This window comes from Dama dama, chromosome 26, assembly GCF_033118175.1.
Source record: "Dama dama isolate Ldn47 chromosome 26, ASM3311817v1, whole genome shotgun sequence".
Lineage (NCBI taxonomy): Eukaryota > Metazoa > Chordata > Mammalia > Artiodactyla > Cervidae > Dama > Dama dama.
In genome coordinates this window covers 25654851-25675142 of record NC_083706.1, presented here as the reverse complement: position 1 = coordinate 25675142, position 20292 = coordinate 25654851, and the positions used below count along the sequence as shown (strand labels likewise).

At 39.3% G+C, this 20292-nt stretch overlaps 1 protein-coding gene across 1 annotated transcript in view; it reads left to right on the top strand.

Moving 5' to 3' along the window:
• Positions 1 to 20292, top strand: part of MOXD1 (monooxygenase DBH like 1) — an 88878-nt gene that overhangs the window by 54213 nt on the left and 14373 nt on the right. The window contains exons 5-9 of the mRNA XM_061130561.1: positions 11236 to 11415; positions 11700 to 11802; positions 13178 to 13344; positions 14393 to 14584; positions 16091 to 16150. Of these exons, the coding sequence (XP_060986544.1) occupies positions 11236 to 11415; positions 11700 to 11802; positions 13178 to 13344; positions 14393 to 14584; positions 16091 to 16150 (702 nt within the window). The remainder of the gene's footprint in view (positions 1 to 11235; positions 11416 to 11699; positions 11803 to 13177; positions 13345 to 14392; positions 14585 to 16090; positions 16151 to 20292) is intronic.

The window sequence follows — 20292 nt, the reverse complement described above, 5'->3', positions numbered from 1 at the left end:
AGATACACTCACAGCTTTGATGTATGTATTGCCACATCGAGTAGCATGCAGTGACTAAGAGCACTGTGGGATGAGTTCTCTGAACCCTTTTTCTGTACTAGGAAGCAGTAAATCATCTCTATTTTATATGAAGAGCATGTACTTTCGATTCCATGAATTTCCAGAATCTGAAATGCAAGTTAACCTAAAATATTAAATTCATTGTTTAAAAACAGCTTACACTTAACAGGTAAGTTAGAAGTTGCTTGTCAAAGAGTAACTGGCAATATCTAGTCTTAACATTCTATTCTGTTAATTACAATACACAGAAATAATAAAGGCTTTGAAGAAGTCTGCTCCCTGTAATGAATTGTCAGCAAGTGGTAAAACAGTGAGTTGCAACTCCAAATAAGCAGAAAAAAACTCATATATGAATTATTGCATCCAGTAAAAAATGATAGATTAGCTAAGTTGCACAGAACTGAGCAGAGTTTTCAGCGTTGTACTGAGAGTCATGAGCTAGACATGTTTTCCTTTACTTTTTATAATGGATTAGACGTTGATTTGTATTTATATTTTGTACATGAAGACCCTAAGTTTAGTAAGGTTAAGCAATCAGCCTCTCAGGTCACACAGCTGGTAAATGCCAGACATTGGATTCTAAACCAAGTCTTTCGTTTCAGTCTATGACTTAGTATTGCCTCCTGAAAGAAGTTCAGAGAAACAAGACAAATATGAGCCAAAATAATCAGAGAAGGCGTCCGGGGAAAACAAAACCTGGGTTTTCAAGAATGAATAAGATTTTAATAAGCAGAATTGAGTAAGGGGGGTGTATTGGGTGGAGAAAACGGTACTAATGAAATCACGGAGGGAAGAATGGACATGGTGCATAAAGAGAAGTGATTCCTATGGCTGGAAATTCATGCATATTGGGACTGTGTAAGTAACATGCAGCCAATGAAAGAGAGCCCTTGATGTCAGAAACAGAAGTGTGGGGTTGATTGGCTATAAGACAGGTGGGGTGGGGCCATCAAATATTCAGATTAACAAGGTTAAAAGCACTGATTTCTGAAGGTGGTTTGCCTGGGATAGGGTTGTAGTTCAGTCACTAAATTGTGTCCAACTCTCTGACCCCATGGACTGCAGCACACCAGGCTGCTCTGTCCTTCACTGTCTCCCAGAGTTTGCTCAAATTCATGTCCACTGAGTCAGTGATGCTGTCTAACCATCACATACTCTGCCATCCCTTCTCTTCCTGCTCTCAATCTTTCCCAGCCTCAGGGTCTTTTTCAGCTCTTAGATTCAGGTGACCAAAGTATTGGATATGGAGTGTGGTTCAGAAAGCAAACTCCTGTACATTCAAGAAGATAAGTGTGTGGGCTATGGCTATAATTCAGGTAGGATGCATAGGAGGTGTGGACTCGGATGACTATTACAACAGGAAAGTTGCTTGAAGGGTATTTTATAGATGGGAAATACAAAATAGGATGAGCCATATTGCTTTGAAAGTGAAAGTTAGTTGCTCAGTCATGTCTGACTCTTTGCGACCCCATGGACTGTCCATAGAATTCTCCAGGGAAGAATACTGTAGTGGGTGCCAAGGATCATCCTGGCCCCGGGATCTAACCTGGATCTCCTGCATTACAGGCAGATTCTTTGCTGTCTGAGCCACAAGAGAAGTTATATTGCTATGGCATATTCTAAATATTTGGTGTTCTCATAAAAAAAAAATTGGTTTTCAAATATGTTATAGAACCCAAAACTCAGATGTTAGCTATTTTTGGGAACTCGTTTTTGTGTTTTTTTTCAGGAGTCTTAATTAACAGAGCTTCTAACTTAATCCAGATTTGAGAGCTCATCTCAGTTTGCATTGTTTGTCTAAAGAGAGGGAAGAAATGAAGAGTGATGGAAGAAAATTATTGTCATTGACAATTACTATCAGCATCAAACTGATTTTAATTTCACCTGAGCATTGCTTGTGTTGATTTCAGGCAAATCTGTTAGTCTGTAGATTTATGATGGTTCAGGAACTTCAGCTTCATTGAGTTTGGCCCTTACTATTCTGTTGTTTTCATCCTTGGCCTGTTTTCCCTTATGTTAGGAAAATGGCAGCCTCAACTCCCAACATAACACTTTTTCTTTCACATCTTGGGGAAGGTCTCTTCCATCAACTACCATGGAAAAGTCCCTGTGATTTGACCAATTTAAGTTCATATCAAGGATGGGGTCACATAAATGAATTTAGGCCACACAAGGGAAGTAGGAATCATTCTTAGCCCAGTGGTATAGCTAAGCAATTCAGAATTCTGGTAGGAAAATCTTCTGGGGGGATCAATGCTGGGAGGCAACCAGAAATTATCATTCTCTGGTCTATACTTCTCTACCATTCTAGAACATGAACCGTATTGTTGCAGAAAGGGGGACCCCTTTCAGGACCCTAAACAGGGCTCTTGTCTAACACTCAGAAATGAATTGTCTGAGGAGACACATGTGCTGACAAAGCCAGAGATTTTATTGGGAAAGGGCACCCGGGTGGAGAGCAGGAGGTGTAAGGGAACCGGGGAGAACATCCTTGACATGTGGCTGCTGTCTCGGGTTTTATGGTGATGGGATTAGTTTCCGGGTTGTCCTTAGCCAATCATTCTGACTCAGAGTCCTTCCTGGTGATGCGCACCTTGTTCAGCCAAGATGGATGCCAGTGAGAAGGATTCTGGGAGGTGGTCGGACATGTGGTGTCTCCTTTTGACCTTTCCTGAACTCTTCCGGTTGGTGGTGGCTTATTAGTTCCGTGTTCCTTAGCAGGACCTCCTGTTGTAAAACAACTCATGCAGACGGTTACTATGGTGCCTGGCCAGGGTGGGCGGTTTCGGTCAGTGTGCTTCCCCTAACAATATGACTGTCAGACTCATGTCTGATGCCTCTTTGCTTTCTCCTTTGACACCTAACACAGAACGCACAGTAGACTAGATATAGGTGTGTGGTTTTTTGTGTTTTTTCTTAGTTGATTAATTGAGTGCATGACTAAATGGAGAGCATCTCTTTGAGAGAAAAGATTTTCAGAGCAAAACGATAAGGAATGTTTCTATTGAAAACTTTATATAAACACCCTTAAGTGTCAATGTAGCTAAGTTTCTTTTGGAGAAAGGAGGGAGGCTGTAATTCAGAAAAAGATGTCTATAGAGAAAATACATCTCAGTCTTAACATATATGGATTTAAAATTCAAATCAAGTCTTTTAGCATGTTGTAGACCTTACATTTGCACAGTTATATGTCAAATATATTTCAAGAAAAATAAATAAGGTAGTAATGGGGAAAGATTCAGATCCAAGAAAATGTGGTCCAAAAATGCTCCTCAATTACACTACTGATCTTAGGTTGAGTTCTCAGAAGCAGTCCTTGGAGACAAGAATTTATGTAGGAAGGATTGATTAAGGAAGTACCAGGAGAAAACAGTAGGGGGCAGAGTAAGGCTAGGGAAGAGCCAAGCAAGGATATGATGGCCTTGTAGTTCCAGGTTTGACTTATTCTCAATGTCTTAGGCTGTTGGATCTCTTCTAACAGAATACCATAGACCAGGTGGCTCATAAACAAGAGAAATTTATTTCTCATAGTTCTGGAGGCCAGGAAGTCCAAGACCAAGGCACTTGCAGCTCTGGTGTCTGGTGAGAACCTCTTCCTCAGAGGTGGCTGTCTTTTCACTGCGACCTCACATGGAGGAAGGGACAGGCAGCTCCCTGGGGTCACTCACCAGCACAGTAATCCCGTCATGAGGATCTGCCTTCATGACCTAAACACCTCCCAAAGGCCTCACTTGTAATAAGCTTGGGGGTTAGGATTTTAATATATGAATTTCAGGGTGAGGCACAAATACACATGAAGTATGTTTAGAGCTGTCCCACTTGACCCAAGATCGCTAGACATTCATCCTCCCTTATTTTTCACCTTCCCTAGAGGCATGTACATTATCTTGCACTTCTTGCCATTGGCAAAGTGAAGTGCAAGATTATGCCTCCGAAGAGTCTCAGGTGAAGTAATTAGAAATTAGACAGCAGAATCTGGATGATGGGTATACAGTAAAGGCTACGGGGACCTGACATGATCTCAGTGGAGCAGACACTCTGCCACCTACTACCCTCCCGATAAAGAGGCCAGTACCTCAGTCAGTGTGGTTGCGTGGAGCACCGTCTCACAGTCCAGGCCATCAGAAGGTAAACAGGGCTTTGACACTTGGGCAAGTTTCTTAATTTGTGTTTTACTTTCCATTTATATAAAACATGCGATAATTCTGTTACCTAAGCTCATTATCTTGTTTTGAGGATAAAATGAATATAATGTTTTTATGTCTAGTCCAACCTAGACAGCATATTAAAAACAGAGACATTACTTTGCCAACAAAGGTTCATCTAGTCAAAGCCAGCTTGAGTGAAGTATTCAAACACTATGAAGACTGTCTTGTCTTTGGCACATTTCTGTGTGATTTTATTGTATCTCACCACATGCTGGCTTCTTCCGCAGTCTCCAACTTCTAGTAGACAATGCACTCTTTTTTCATAGTTTAAAAATCCAAAAAAAGGATTGATGTGTTGGGCACCCGCCCCTGAACTAGTCAATTGTGGCTGGCGGGGCGTGGTCCTACATGAAGATGGTGGTTCTTTGAGAATTCAAGATTGCAGTAGGGGATGAATTATTTCCCAGTGGTCTCCTCTCCCTCAGTTGCCCCCTTTTCTTCATTTCTTCTGTTCATCTCCATCTGATTTGAACGTGATTTCCTGGGCTTTAGTTGCCAAATCCATTCAAGCTGTGGCCCCTTGATAACACATCAACAAGTCGGGTTTTGCTTTGAACCCTGAACTATTTCAGGCTGGATTACCTGTGGGACAGTGATGATATTCTCTTGCTCAATTTGGTTGCTTCTTAAAAGTCAGATATATTGTTATTCTCAAAGAGCCCTGCCCAGCGGGGATGGAGATAAGAAGGGAGAAAGGGAGGCAAATAGTCATATGACCTTATACTCATCTGTCTGCACTGCTAGTTCTGGCTGAAATGTTCCCATAGGCTGCATCACTTTATCAACCAGATGCCCTTTGGCTAACCTTTGTTAGAGACGGTTTACCTGCTTTATATGGACAGCAACCTATGCCTCGGGTGGGTACATAGAATGGGATGCCGGGGACAAGAACAGGCAAGAAGAACAGTGATGGGGATTTACAAAATTTCCAGCTCATTACAGATTCCGCCCATCACCTCTTTCCTTTTGTTTTAATTTTTAATTTATTGAACTGCAAGTTGGCTTTGGAGAGCTGTGTTCCACACATGTTTTAACAAGTCACATCTTAAATGGGTAGACTTAGAAGAATAAATAAAGGAAAATTGCTCATAAGAGCTCTAATAACCTCCTGTTTTTCTCACTGAGCTCAGTATTCTTAGACCAGTCAAGAGGGGCATTTTATCTCCCTGTTTTTCTTAACCCTCCTAAAATAAAATCAAAAGCAAGATGCACACATATTTGGCTATAGATAATGAATCTTTTTTTTTTTTACATTTTTTTATTTTGAAATCATTTTAGACTTACAAAAAAATAGTTGTAAAAATAGTAGCTTTTCCTAAATGGTAACATCTTATCTTCCTTAGTTTGATTATCAAAACCAGGAAATTACCCTTGAGACAATATTATTAACTAACCTACGTGCATGCTAAGTTGCTTCTCTCGTGTCCAGCTCTTTGTGATCCTATGAACTGTAACCTGCCAGCCTCCTCTGTTCATGGGATTCTCCAGTTAAGAATACTGAAGTGGGCTTCCATGCCCTCCTCCAGGGAATCTTCCTGACCCAGGGATTGACACCACATCTCTTGCATCTTCTGCATTGGCAGACGGGTTCTTTACCACTAATGCCACATGGGAAGCCCCCAACTAACCTACAGACCGATTCAGATAAGAGGAAATGATGTATATTTGTGATAAGTTCATGTCACAAACAAGTGCAGAGACAATCATGACCTAGCTACAAATGTGCACACCTGAAAATTGTTAGTTTTTTATTTAAAAATTGAGATGGGAGGCTGTACTAGATTCCTAGAGCTCCCATAATAAATGACTACAAGCTGGGTAACTTGAAACAGCAGAAAGTTACTCTCTCAGAGCTCTGGAAGTCAGAAGTCCAAAATCAAGGTGTTGGCAGGGCCATGCTTTCTCAGAAGGCTCTAGCGGAGAATCCTTCCTTGGTCCTTCCAGCTTCTTATGCTTTCTGGGGTTACTTGGTTTCTGGTAACTTGACTCACATCTCTGCCTCTGTCTTCAGATGGCCATCTTCCCTCTGTGTATCTGAGTCTGAATCTTCTCCTCTCTCTTCTATAAAGACACTAGTCATTGGATTTAGGACCCATCCTCAGCCAGTGTAAACTCATCTTAACTAATTACAGGTGCAAAGACCATATTTTCAAATAAGGTTACATTCTGAGGTTCTCAGTGGATGTGAATTTTGCAGGAGCACTGCTTAACCCAGTACAGGGGAATTAAGCGAAAAATAATTTTATTTTGCAAGTGTTAGTATTGAGGTCATTGGTATTTGAAAGCTAAGAAAACATGGTTACACTCAGGTTACCTTTTTAAAATTCATTATTCATGTATTTATTTTTGGCTGTGCTGGGTCGTTGTTGCTACACATGGGCTTTCTCTAGTTGTGGTGTGCGGGTTTCTCACTGTGGTGGCGTCTCTTGTTACAGAGATGGATCAGGGCTTGGACCTGCATTGGCAGGCAGATTCTTAATCACTGGACCACTAGGGAAGTTCCTAGGTTACCTTTTAAAGGTAGCACTCACTAGACTTCCCCTGGAGAAGGAAATGACAGCCCACTCCAGTACTCTTGCCTGGAAAATTCCATGGACTGAGGAGCCTGGTAGGCTACAGTCCATGGGGTTGCAATGAGTTGGACACGACTGAGCGACTTCACTTTCTTTCACTAGACTTGGTGATTGCATCTCTGGCAGATGGTGAAGGAAGTGGGATGTAGCCTAGGTCACTGGAGTTGAGAAGATCAGGAAATTAGGAGGCAATGTGTTTGATGACTCAGCCTCCTTAATATTGGCTTAATGGAAAAGGGAGTAGTAACTTCATTTCCATTCAATGAGTAGCTATTAAGCAGTCAGTGTGTTGCAAGGACTTTGCTTTGACTTGGCTAAAGAGAGTAAAAGAGAAGATGGGTTCGTGAGGAACAGTATAAATATTTGCAGCTTTTTGATGTCCAGGAACATCAAAAACAGCAATCAGTAATACTGCTTTATGGTCAGTGATAATTTTCATCTTGATCTTGGCTATGCTTAGCAGCTCTCGTGTTTTCTCCTTTTTATTGCTAAGTTTTCTCAAGGATACCCCCAAAGTTCCATTTTCTTGAACTAACTGAAGGGACTGTTTTACTCTTTAAAATCCTTCAGGCTAAAGACTCCCCCTCTTTTTATCTGTGTTTTGGTTCCTGGGCTGTTTTTCAGTTTGCACATAGGCTAACAGATAACCCACATGCTAGACCATCCTTGCTTGGCTTGTTGCACATGAAGGTCTGTGTACAGGCCTACCATCTGTTCTAGGTCTGTAAATTTCACTTATGTACAAGAACACAGTGATCAATGACATGGTTTAATTTCGGTGTCATTGCCACCTACTTCCATAGGCACTTTTAAATAATATTTTTTAAAATTCATTTCTTCCGCCAAACTCATAATCAACTTAAAAGCAAAATTCACTTAAATGTTCATTGCAGTCTCAGAAATACCAATTTATTTATATTTGTGTACTTTATCTTGCCATGACCTTCTGTGACAATATCTATCACTGTAATACTTTTTTTGAATAGAGGAAACTTTTGGGATTCCCATTTTGATTGTGAGGATAATGTGACATCTGTGAAGTAGGAATCAAAATAGGAGATCCCCTTATAGTAGTGATAGACAAATAAGCTTCACAGCCTTGTTTGTCTCCAAAATTTTTAAATGCAGAAGTATAGAACGCCACCATTGATTCAAATCGGGCAGTGATGCCAGAGGAAAATTCTTTCCCGTGGACTGTTACCAGGAGCCCAAGAAAGGGCAGTGCTGAATGCTTGTGTTCAGCCAACAAGCGAGAGTCATGGAGCTCTGTCTCCTTCCTCAGATGGTGCTGGCCAGTCTCTGCCTCACTCTTACTTGGTGTAAAGAAGGATATCACAGCAGGGGATAAAACACAAGTGCTGTGGCTGCTTCAAATGTTTGTGGAATGGTCATGGCAGCAGAAGTCACTTGGTGGGTGATTGGTAGCCGTGGGCTGGCAGCACTAGGCTTTGTAAGAATGACAGGAAGCTTTATGGGAAATTCTACCCCATACCGGCTGCCACGAGCCAATGGCCCTGTCCTGCTCTCATCAAGGTGGTCACAGTCCCTGGAACTTGGACTCTGCACCAAGTGGGTTATTCCTGTCCAGAGGGATATTCTTGGTGTCTCACTTAATTATCCCCCATGGTCAACTCAAAGTTCTCTATCAAGAAGTTCTCCTCTTTTCAAGAGTTTGATAGCTCATATATTTTCTGGTGGCCTCTTGGCTCCAAAATTAGAGATCTGGGTTCTATCATTGGGTTGGGAAGATCTCCTGGAGAAAGAAGTGGCAACCCACTCCAGTTTTCTTGCCTTGGGAATCCCATGGACAGAAAAGCCTGGCAAGCCCCAGTCCATGGAGTCACAAAGATTTGGACACGACTGAGCGACCAACTTCAACACTTTATTCAGTAGTTATCCTTACATTTTATTCTCAGGCACTTCTCTTTCTCTGCCTCTCAATCTCACAACAGGAAACAAAGTAACAAACATCTTTTTTCTAAGGACTTTGCCTCTTCTGAGGCTTCTTATATTTCCCAATAAACAGTCCCTGGGTTTGCATGCAGTAAGTTTCCTTGTTGCTTTGTGGGTGTATTTGTGGGAGGATTTCCTAGGAAATCCTCATTTTCTAGGCTGTACTATCAATTTGTAACCTGGGGGTTGGATTGCAATTTAATTCTCCTTGAAGCCTTCACGGGGTTTCCAGGAGAGACCTTGTTATTTGCCCTCTTAGGAAAAAGCACAAAGGCAGTCTGTCTCCTCTCCTTAGAGGCCAGGATGTGTGGACAGGGTGGCAAAAGAAGGCCGGAGACTCCTCAGGCATGAGGCTCCCCGCAGTGTGGCGCTGCTCCCTTGATGGACAGCATTGTGTGGGGATTTTCAGCAGTGGCTCCCGAAGCCCTTCCTGGGGCTGGCTCCCTGGTGTCATCACCCTCTTGCTGACAGCTGTGGGCAACTTGCCTACGTGAAACCTTTCATCCACCCACTCACTGGCAGTGACTTCCAAGGTTGTTGGTGATCTCCAACGTATCTTCCTTCAATAGCGTGTTGCAATCAGAAGACTGCTAACTTCCGGGGTCAGACCAGCCTAGTTTCAAATCCCATCTACCACTTCCTAGCCATGGTTGGATTGGCTGCAGAATCCTTCCATCAGCTTTCTCATCTGTCGAATGGAAACAATAACATTCACCTTATAGATTTGTTATAAATAGCAAGTGAAATATGTGAAATGACTCAAAAGTGGCTGGTAGGTGAGTGAGGGAGTGAGTGAAGTCGCTCAGTCGTGTCCAACTCTTTGCGACCCCGTGGACTGTATGTAGCCTACCAGGCTCCTCCGTCCATGGGATTCTCCAGGCAAGAATACTGGAGTGGGTTGCCATTTAGGAGGTGCTAAATGAAAGACAGATGTTACTGTTATTGTTCCTAGAGTACTTTGTAAGTTTGGCAACGTGGTGTTGGTTTCAGCACTCACTTTATATATTAAAAAGCACTTATTCTTTTACAATTAATTATACTGGAGTATAGTTACTTTACAATGCTGTGTTAGTGTGTGTTGTATAGAAAAGTGAATCAGCCTTGTGTATACATATATCTCCTCTTTTTTGGATTTCCTTCCCATTTTGTTCACCACAGAGTACTGAGTACAGTTTCTTGAGCTATACAGTAGGTCCTCATTCGTTGTCTATTTTATGCATAAAAGTCACTTACTCTTAAAAGTTTTTTGTTTTTTCATTTTGAGAATTTTTGAAGTTATCTGAAGCTCCTTTAAGCACCTTCCAGCCTCACATACTCTGCCCGCATGCTCTCTAGCGCCCTCCTGTGGTGCCCCAGTGAAAGCCACTAGTTTCTGTGGCTGCCTTGCTGTGTGCCGCGCTTAGTCACTCCCGCGAGTTCCACTCTTTGCGACCCCAAGGACTATAGCCCACCAGCCTCCTCTGTCCACAGAATTCTCCAGGCAAGAATACTGGAGTGGGTTGCCATGCCCTTCTCCAGGGAATTTTCCCAACCAAGGGATCAAACCTAGGTCTTCTGAATTTCAAGTGGATTCTTTACCTTCTGAACCACTAGGCAAGCCCAGGGTAGCTGCCTTGGGAGCAGCCCGTCCTCATTTGCCCTTAGGGGCTTCTATCCAGAACCTAACTAATAGAGCTCAGTACAACCTACAGGGTTCGGCCTGAACTTAGAAGGCACATAGCAAAATCCTCACATGTGCCTGAATATTTAACTGAAGACATATTAGCAGTTCCCTGTCCCCCTTGGAGTACTGAGGCACCCAAATAAGTATACTCTCACCAAAAAAGTTCCTTCCCAGGCGGCTCAGTGGTAAAGAATCTGCCTGCCAAATGCAGGAGCTGCTGGAGACACGGGTTCGATCATTGGGTCGACCCAATGAGGAAATGGCAGCCCACTCCAGTATTCTTGCGTGGAAAATCCCATGGACAGAGGAGCCTGGCAGGCTACAGTCTATGGGGTTTCAGTCTATAGTCTGAAATCCATGGTGCTTATGAAACATTTTCTTTCTAAAAGCACATACAAAAATACAGTCAGACATGACTGAGCACACACACACACACACACACACACACACACACACACACACACACAAATCAAATTTGATATGGAAACTACAATCTCAGAAAATCCTGGGCTGCCCTTCTGTGTCATTGTTATATATTATACAACTGTTTGAACAGTAACTGTCATTTTGAAGCAAAATAGAAAATAGTTTCTGTCTTGAGGACATACAGTCCTCAAGAGATGAGTGCAAACACAGCTATCGTCAACTGCACAACAGTTACACAATTGAGAAAACTATTCCTTTGAAAAGCCGATGATCATATGCTAGTTTCACGCCTATCGGAGGGTGTTTGGGGTGTTTTACTGATGCATCGTCCCTCTCACCCGTGCTTGTTTAGGTTGAGCCCGTGATTCAGCAAGGCCACGAGAGCCTGGTCCATCACATCCTGCTCTATCAGTGCGGCAGCAGCTTCAGTGACAGTGTCCTGGACGATGGGCACGAGTGCTACCATCCTAACATGCCTGATGCCTTCCTCACCTGTGAGACTGTCATTTTCGCCTGGGCCATAGGTGGAGAGGTGGGCCCACTGATTACTGAGATGTAACAGAGTTAACTGATCACTTTCCCCCCTACATTTCTAACACTTCTAAGTAAAACTCTATGTACTCTTTTTGATATGAGGGTGGGTTATTTTTCTGTCCACAGGAAATCATTCTTTCCTTAAGCCACTTTATTTGATCAACTATAGATGAATACAGTTGTAGAATGTTGAAATATCATTGAGAATGTTTGGTTTTTGAGTGGAGTAGAGCTCTGAGGGACTTTCACCAAACACTGTGTCATGGAATTTTGCTTGTTTAGGGATTTTCCTATCCACCTCATGTTGGATTATCCCTTGGCACTCCATTAGATCCTCATTATGTACTCCTGGAAGTCCATTATGACAATCCAACATATAAGGAAGGTGAGTATTTTTTAACACATTCTACCTATGAGTTTTAAAAGTTTTGTAACTTTTCCCTTTATTTTAACAGAGTTAAACAGACTTCAACTAAAACAGCATTTAATGTTGTAAAAAAAATTAACCTATACATTTGTCATCCAAATTAGGATACCATTTAGAGTAGAAACGGACACTATAAACAGTTACACTGGGACAGCAGTCATTGGCCAGCAGTGAGCCAGGCAAATGGGCACATGTGGTCACTGATCTTAAAAAGCCATTTGGACATTACTTACCAGAAAGTAGAAAAATAGACTTTTCCCTTTAGGGTGTAAATTAGTCTGAAATCCATGGTGCTTATGAAACATTTTCTTTCTAAAAGCACATACAAAAAGCTACCATTAGTCACACTAGAAAATATTAAGCATTCTGTTGTGTTGACACTGGTGTAATATGATCTTGAAATGAAGAGGGGCAAGTATTTACACCTGAATTTACTATGTAATATCCCAACACCAAAAACTTAAAAGATTCAGTATGAAATTATCAATAGAAGAAACTCAAGGTTATGATTTTACACTGATTTGTGCAATTTTTCAGCAAATGCTGAGCACCACGGATGTGCTGGATCTGTGCTTAATGACATAATGTCCCCACCTTCAGGGATATTATAGTGTAGTGGGGAAGGCAAACAATAACATAATCACAACAATTAATACAAAATTATTTATATGCTAATTGACCCAACGGGTCAGTTCACAGGTAGGTAAGTCTCTGTTGCAGAAAGGAGTCAGTTAGTTTCCAAGTGGGATGGATCTATGAAGTGTTTGGGGCCCATACTCTCCCTCCTCATGATAACCATCTCACAGCAAGAGATGTATCTTAACTTCCCTCCCCACCATGCCTGTTGTTATGTTGTTCACATCGTAGATTCTTAATAATTGTTTGTTGATTATATGACTGATGAATTATTAAAAGATTGGTGATAAACTATAAAGTTAATTCTTAATATTTTTCTCCATCAACACATGGTTTCCAGACCAAGTGGTTTCCACCTCTCTGTAAATGTTACTGAGCTTCACCTCAAAAAAGTATCAAATAAAACTTCTGTTGAGTTACTATATATTCTAATGAATGACTTAGAATTTTTATTTCTGTCTTCATGTTAGATAATTGTGGAATGTATCATTAGATAATACAAACATGTTTCCCATGGTACGATGTGTAAGTTTTCTTTGTGAATCTGGATGTTGCCTTTCACTAATCTTTGCTTGTATTCCTTTCCCTTGTGAGAGTTTAAGGGAAATCAATAAACCTATTTCAGCTGAATATGGAAAACTTTTTCAAGTACTCAAGCTCACTTTTAATTTTTCTTGTCTAAATGCTCTTGTTCCAGGCTTAATAGATAATTCTGGATTGAGATTATTTTATACGGCAGATATAAGGAAATACGATGCTGGGGTGATTGAGGCTGGCCTCTGGGTAAGCCTCTTTCACACCATCCCTCCAGGCCTGCCCGACTTCCGGTCTGAGGGTCACTGCACCCTGGAATGCCTGGAAGAGGTATGGTGTGTCTGGGTCTGTGAGCTGCTTTTCCTAGATTAATCTATGCTTGTAGAAACTATGTTTGGAAAATTCCAAGTTTATTACTAATCTTTTTCTTGTTGTCATGCTATAAAATGGTTGTTTACAATTTTAGCAAGACCTTTATTGCTGTTTAAAGTCCTGAAGGCTACAGAAGTCCAGTGTTTTCCTTCCCCTTCCTTTGTTTGTTTCATATTGGACACTTCATTTTATCTTTTGCGGTTTCAACCTTTGTGTAGTCCCCTTTTGCTTTCTCAACTTTGTTTTTTAATGCATATTTGGTTTTTCCATGATTTATTTTCATTTTTTCTCATTTTCTCTGATTTATAGCTACCGACCCTTCTTTAACCAAATAGCAAAAATAACTAATGTGAAATACATATTGGATAAGAGAAAACTATATATAAGTGTTTTATAATGGCTGCTTCATTCATAGTTCTTTTTTTCTTGAATGAAAGTATTTCAACGTGGATCGTTCTTTATAAATTATAGGATATTGTGGTTGTAGACAATATCGAAGACTGGTAGAAGGGAAAGGTTATCTCTTCTGAATTATTTAGACCATTTAGACCATGAATTAAATTGCCATGACATCATTCTCTAGCGGTAGGACTGTGAGCAATTCATTTAATTTAATTCTCCCAGTTCAATTTTCTTATCTGGAAAAGCAGGAGTAGATTCTCCTTTTAAGAGTTTCAATTTTCAAGCTACCAAAATACTGGGTTCTTTTTGCCAGAAGCTTTAACTGTTTGCTCACCTCCTAAAAGAAGAAAAAAGAAAGATAATATGTAGACGTAATCAGTTGGTCCTCAGCAAGCATTACTTCCTCTTCTTTCCTCCCAGCCAGTATTGCTTCACAAAGATAGGAATAAGTCAGGAAAAACCCAGATTATAAGTGTCTGGCAGCTCATGTGTTCACGTGAATTGTGTTAGCTTTTCTTCTCAGTCGTCCCTCCAGCTCTGTTTTAAGGTGACCTCTCTGCACTTGTTTGGAGACCTAACCAGGTCCCCCCTGTGTCTCCCGTAGGCTTTGGAAGCTGAAAAGCCAAGTGGCATCCACGTGTTTGCTGTTCTGCTCCACGCTCACCTGGCAGGCAGAGGCATCCGGCTGCGTCATTTTCGCAAAGGGGAGGAAATGAGATTACTCGCTTATGATGATGATTTTGACTTCAATTTCCAGGAGTTTCAGTACCTAAAAGAAGAACAAACAATCTTACCAGTATGAATGCTTTTATTCTTTATCACTGAATGTCATCAAAATCCTGAGACATATACCTGCTGAGAATTAGCCAGGTTTCTCCTGGTGTAATGAATTGCTCATCCCATCCATAGCTTCAAAGCCACCCACCATGGCTGTTGCATAACCCTCACAGAATGTGTTTGATCTGTTTTCCAAAATTGAAACTTGTTTTTCTTACTATTCCCAGGGGCAACTCAAGTTGTTGATTTCAAAGGAAATAAAACTTAGGTTTTGTGCTCTAAGCATCATTTTTCTAGACTCCCCAGTTAATAATCCCTTGGCTTGCAGTTCTGGTAATGGTAAGATCAGAAGTTTTGAAAGTTTCATTTCAATAAAAGTGAATATAAGATCATTTTTTCTTTTGACTAAGGTATTAGGACATAGCTAATTATATTACTGTGTGTAATCCGGCTGGCAACCATAACTTAAGGTTCTGATGGAACAACACAGAAAGGAATCTTATGCCTTCCAATGATGAACAATTTAAAAATTTTATGATGCTTCCTTTTGTCAAATTTTTTATTTTGACATTGAGCTCAATAATTATACAAGTTCCTACCCTAGTTTTCTTCTTAAAAGTCAGATATTTATACTATTTATGAAATGAGAGTAATAGCAATACCTTTTCTACATGCAGTAATTCCCTGGTATACTCTGGGAGTAGAAAGATGAAATTTGAGTGATCTCAAGATTCTTAAGGACTTCACTCCATTTTATGATGTTGTCTGGTGTTGGGGCTCTCTAACCAGTTTTTTTGGGTTGTCTCAGAGTTCCTCAACTGATATGTCTTGAAGATATAAATGTTGAAATACTGATTCCTGGTCCCTCTGAATATCCAGGCAGCGAGGACAAACCTGAGGGCTATTACCCAGAGCTTGCTGCTTCTGGTCTATGAATAGCCTGTCCACTTACCTGACCGGGAGCCATAAAAAATTAGTTTCTTTATGTGCAGTACTGTTCAAAAGGTTGAAAAGTACTGGAAAAAATAAGTTACTGGTAATTTGCCTCACAAGTCTGTTTTACGAAAATTGACTAAGGACCTTTAAAGTAAATAATGTAAATAAGAAGGTAATCACAGTAACTAGTATCTGTGGCCGACACTTAAGAAGTGTTTAATCTGTGCTAAGAACTAAATGTGTGTTCTGTCATTTAATTTCCTCACAACAGCTGTGTGAGATAAGTGCTATTTTTATCATTATTTTTTAGTTGAACAAATTGTGCCCAGATGATTCATTTATTTCCTTACCTAAGGTCATGCAGCTAGAACATTGTAGAGTCTGGCCTGAACAAAGAGAGCCTTATTTGTTTGTTTGCTTGCTTATTATGCTAGCAAACCTAGAATTTAATAGATCAAAAGTCTACTCTTGAGTCAAATGACTTAATGCATGCATTCATATAGCAGATTAACCTGTTGGCTTACAGATGTGTTAGATAAATAAAACAGCATGAAACTCCAGTCTGAAAGCTTCCACTTTTATGTTTTAGGGAGATAATCTAATTACTGAGTGTCGCTACAACACAAAGGATAGAGCCCGGATGACTTGGGTAAGAAGAATTTTATTATTAAAATTTATTTGTGGAGGGGGAGGAATAAACTTTGATTTTAGAACAGAAAAAAATAAAAAGCATTCCTATTTGGAAGCAAAATTCCTGACTGTCTTGAACATGAAACATCGTAAAAGTGAAATCAGAGCTGTTTTAAGATTTTATCAGATTAACTAATGATATTATGGTAATATTTGCAGTGCAATTTATTGACTCTTTCATGAAAAGCTATCCTTAATCTTTCAGTTTTTCCTCACCGAATATTATTAATAAAAGACCTTGTGGTTACTAATGACCATGCACATGAGTCTGGACTTAGATGAATCAAAACTTCAAAAAGAAATGAATTCCATGACCTTAGGGCTTCTGACCCAAAGAGAAATCTGGTTCCAGCAGATTTACTGGGGAGTTCTGCCAAACATTCAAGAAATAAATCACTCATGTCTTCCTCAGTCTCTTCCAGGGAACACACAAAAAAATGGGGAAATGCTTTCTACCAACTCATTTTATGAAGTTAGCATAATCTTAGTACTGAAGCTTGACATGGGCAGTACAAGAAAGGTCAACAACACACACCAGACAGAAGGTACTTTGACAATGTATTGACAAACCGAATCTCTCACTATATAAAAATCTAAGTTAGGACTGGTTTGGGTATAACTAAGTGATGTAAAATTTGTTTGAATGAGAAGATACATTAATGCCATTATACATGAAGAGATTGAAGGAAAAAGACTTACGATTACCTCAATCAGAGCAGAAAAAGCACTCATAAAATTTATCAGTCATGGGGGTAAAAAAGGACATTTATCAAACTAAGAATAAGAGAGAATTTCCTTAACCAGCTAAAGACTAGCTGTGAAAAATCTAGAGCAGTTATCAAGCCAAATGAAATGCTAGAAGTATTTCTTTAAAATCAGGAAGAAAACAAGGATATTTATTATCACTGGTTTTATTCATTATCAGAGTAGAAAAGAAAGAAAATGAAATATAAAGATCAGAAAGGAAGAAGCAAAGAAGTAAAACACATTATTCACAGATATTGTCATTTTCCACATCAAAAACCTCCCCCAAATTGGTATACCGAAAGTTAGTTATATTTTAGTATGCAGTAAACTATCTCAATAAAATGTAATTTAAGACTATAAATTCTATAGAAATAAAATAACATTAGATGTGTTTGATCTCTGTGAAGAAAATTATTAGTTTTTAAGACATTAAAGATCACTTAAGAGATTACTGTTCATGGATAGAAGGCTTGGGGGGAAAAACACAAGATAATCCTTCTTTATAAATTGGTTTATAAATTTGATATAATTCATAAAGATTTTATTATTTGGGTTTTGGTGTCTAACCAAGAAATCTTCCCTTAGCCAAAGGTTTTATCCTATTTAAAAATTTTTTTTCTAAAAATTTCGCAACTTTAGCTTTTACATGGAGCAAGTTAATTATAAAATCTACATAAAAGAGCAAAGGGTTAAGAATTGGCAAGACACTACTAAAAGAATAAGATGAGAAACAAATTACTAGGTAGGAAAAGTTACTTTCAAGCTATGGTGATTAATAGTGTAGTTTGGGTCCAGAGTTAGAACAGTGGAATGGAGTAGAGTTTCTGGAAACTTCAAACCCGCTGTATGGAAACTTGGTTTAAGATAGAAATTGGCATTCAGGTAAGTGGGACAGGATGGACTTTTCACTAAGAATTGCTGGTACAGTTGCCAGATGGCAAAAATAAAATTGCATCTTCATCTCCCACAATTCACACAAAAAATAATTTCCAGGTAAATTAAGTATTAAAATGTGAAGAATAAAATTTTTAAAATCATTAGGAGAAGTAAATATATATATAAATAAATATATATATGAGATTATATATATATATATAACTTTATGACTTTGGGGTAGGTAGGAACTTCTTAAAATAGGAAATGTACAAACTCTAAATTAGAAGATTGATAAGTTTGTCTACTTTAACACTTTTGGTCACTTCAAAAACACTATTAGGTGAAAAGATAAGTTTTAAACTGAAAAAAAAAATTGCAACACATAAAGCATCAGTATCCAACATTTAAAATAAATTCTATAAATCCATGAGACAAGCATAAGACAAACATACAACAGAAAATAAGCAAAGTGTGTCCTTCACCGGATGTTGCTGTTGATATCAGGGGATGGTTCACTTAAAGTCATACTGTCTTCAGTGGCAGCCAGCAACCAATGGCTGGTTGATGTGAGAATGCAAAAGCTTGATTCCCTTCCTACAATTTGGTGTAACTCTGAGTAACCATCCAAGCTCAAGGGTAGATTAAATATATTTACTGAGATGTCAGTTGCAGCCTCATTTGTAGATCAGCTTCTCCTTTTACCCAACCCTTCATCAAGTGCAAGGCATGATGTTTTGCAATTTGTAAAATCATTGCATCTTAGCCACTACGCTACATTAATGTATCGCTATGTACACTACTACTACATTTTTCATCTTCACTTTTGAAGGACAGAGGATTTGCTGGATACAGAATTCTTGAATAATTTCTTTTTTCTGGAGCACTTGGATATGTAATTCCAATATCGTTACTTCCATCATTTGTGATAAAATGCCGGTTGTCCATTGTATTGTTGATCCCTGTATGCAGTGTATCATTTTACTTTTCCACTTTTGAGATTTTCTTTTTGTCTTTGGCTTTCAGCAATGTGACCGTAAGGTGTCTAGGTATGACTCACTTCATAATTGTCTTTGGCGTTTGTTGAACTTCTTGGGTCTGTAAGTTAATGCTTTTCACTAAATATGAAAGGATTTCCACCATTTTTTTCAAATAGTTTTTTCTACTCTTTTCTCCTCTTCCTTCTCATTCTGGGCCTTCGGTTTCATGAAGTGAAAGTGAAAGTCGCTCAGTTGTGTCCGACTCTTTGCGACCTCATGGACTATAAAGTCCATGGAGTTCTCCAGGCCAGAATACTGGAGTGGGTAGCCTTTCCTTTCTCCAGGGGATCTTCCCAACCCAAGGATCAAACCCAGGTCTCCCGCATTGCAGGAGGATTCTTTACCATCTGAGCTACAAAAGAAGCCCAAGAATACTGGAGTGGGTAGCCTATCCCTTCTCCAGCGTATCTTACCATTCCAGGAATCAAACCAGGGTCTCCTGCATTGCAGGTGGATTCTTTACCAACTGAGCTATCAGGGAAGCCCATTTTGGTTGCATACATGGAATATTTAATATTGTCTTATAGCTCTCTTGGGTTGCTTTTTACTTACTTTAGTTTTTCTCTCTCTGTTCTTTGAGTTGGGAGATTTCTAGAGATCAATCTTCAAGTTCATTGCTTCCTTCCTCTGCCATCTAAAGTTGCTATTGAGCTCATCCTGTGAACTTTTAATTTAGTTATAGTATCTTTCAAATCTAGAATTTCTATTTGGTTCTTTTTTTGTATGTTTTCCTTTCTCTGATGTTATTCCTTATTTTTTTTAACTCATTTTTAGCTTATTTATCCTTAACTGAACATCTTTCTTTGGCTCTTTAAACATGTCTATGTCTGTTTTTAAGTCTTTGCTAAATCCAGCATCTATATCCTTCACAATAAATTTCTACTTCTGAATAGAGGTCATAGTTTCCTGTTTCTTTTCATGTTTAATAACTTCTGGTTGAAAATTGGACATTGTAGATAATATATGGTAGCATTTCCAGATTCTGTTCTTTGGAGGATCTTTAATCTTTTTCTTTAATTAGTCCACTATTTATATTTAGATTCAAAGTGTGTAATCTGTTTCCCCTGTGGTATGCAGACACTGATATTTATGACAACAAGATTATAGAAAATTCAATGCAATCAGGCAAAGATTCCAGCACACTGACTGATTGGTATCATGTTGCTAAACATCCTCTGAAACGTTCACTATAGTGAGACTTTACACCGTATAAACAGAACTTTGAGGAGATTATTAGGTTCTTTAAGAAAGATAACTTTTAAGGAGTTGGAAATATTTAAAAAGTGCTACTATCTTTTTGAAAACCAAATTGTCATTTAGGTGATTATTCTTCAGCTTTAAGATGGGTTACATTTCAATATTGGAAGAAACTGTGTAACATTTGTGGTTTGTGTGCTATAAGTATCAGAGTTGGTGGAACATATACTTTTATAAATAAAAT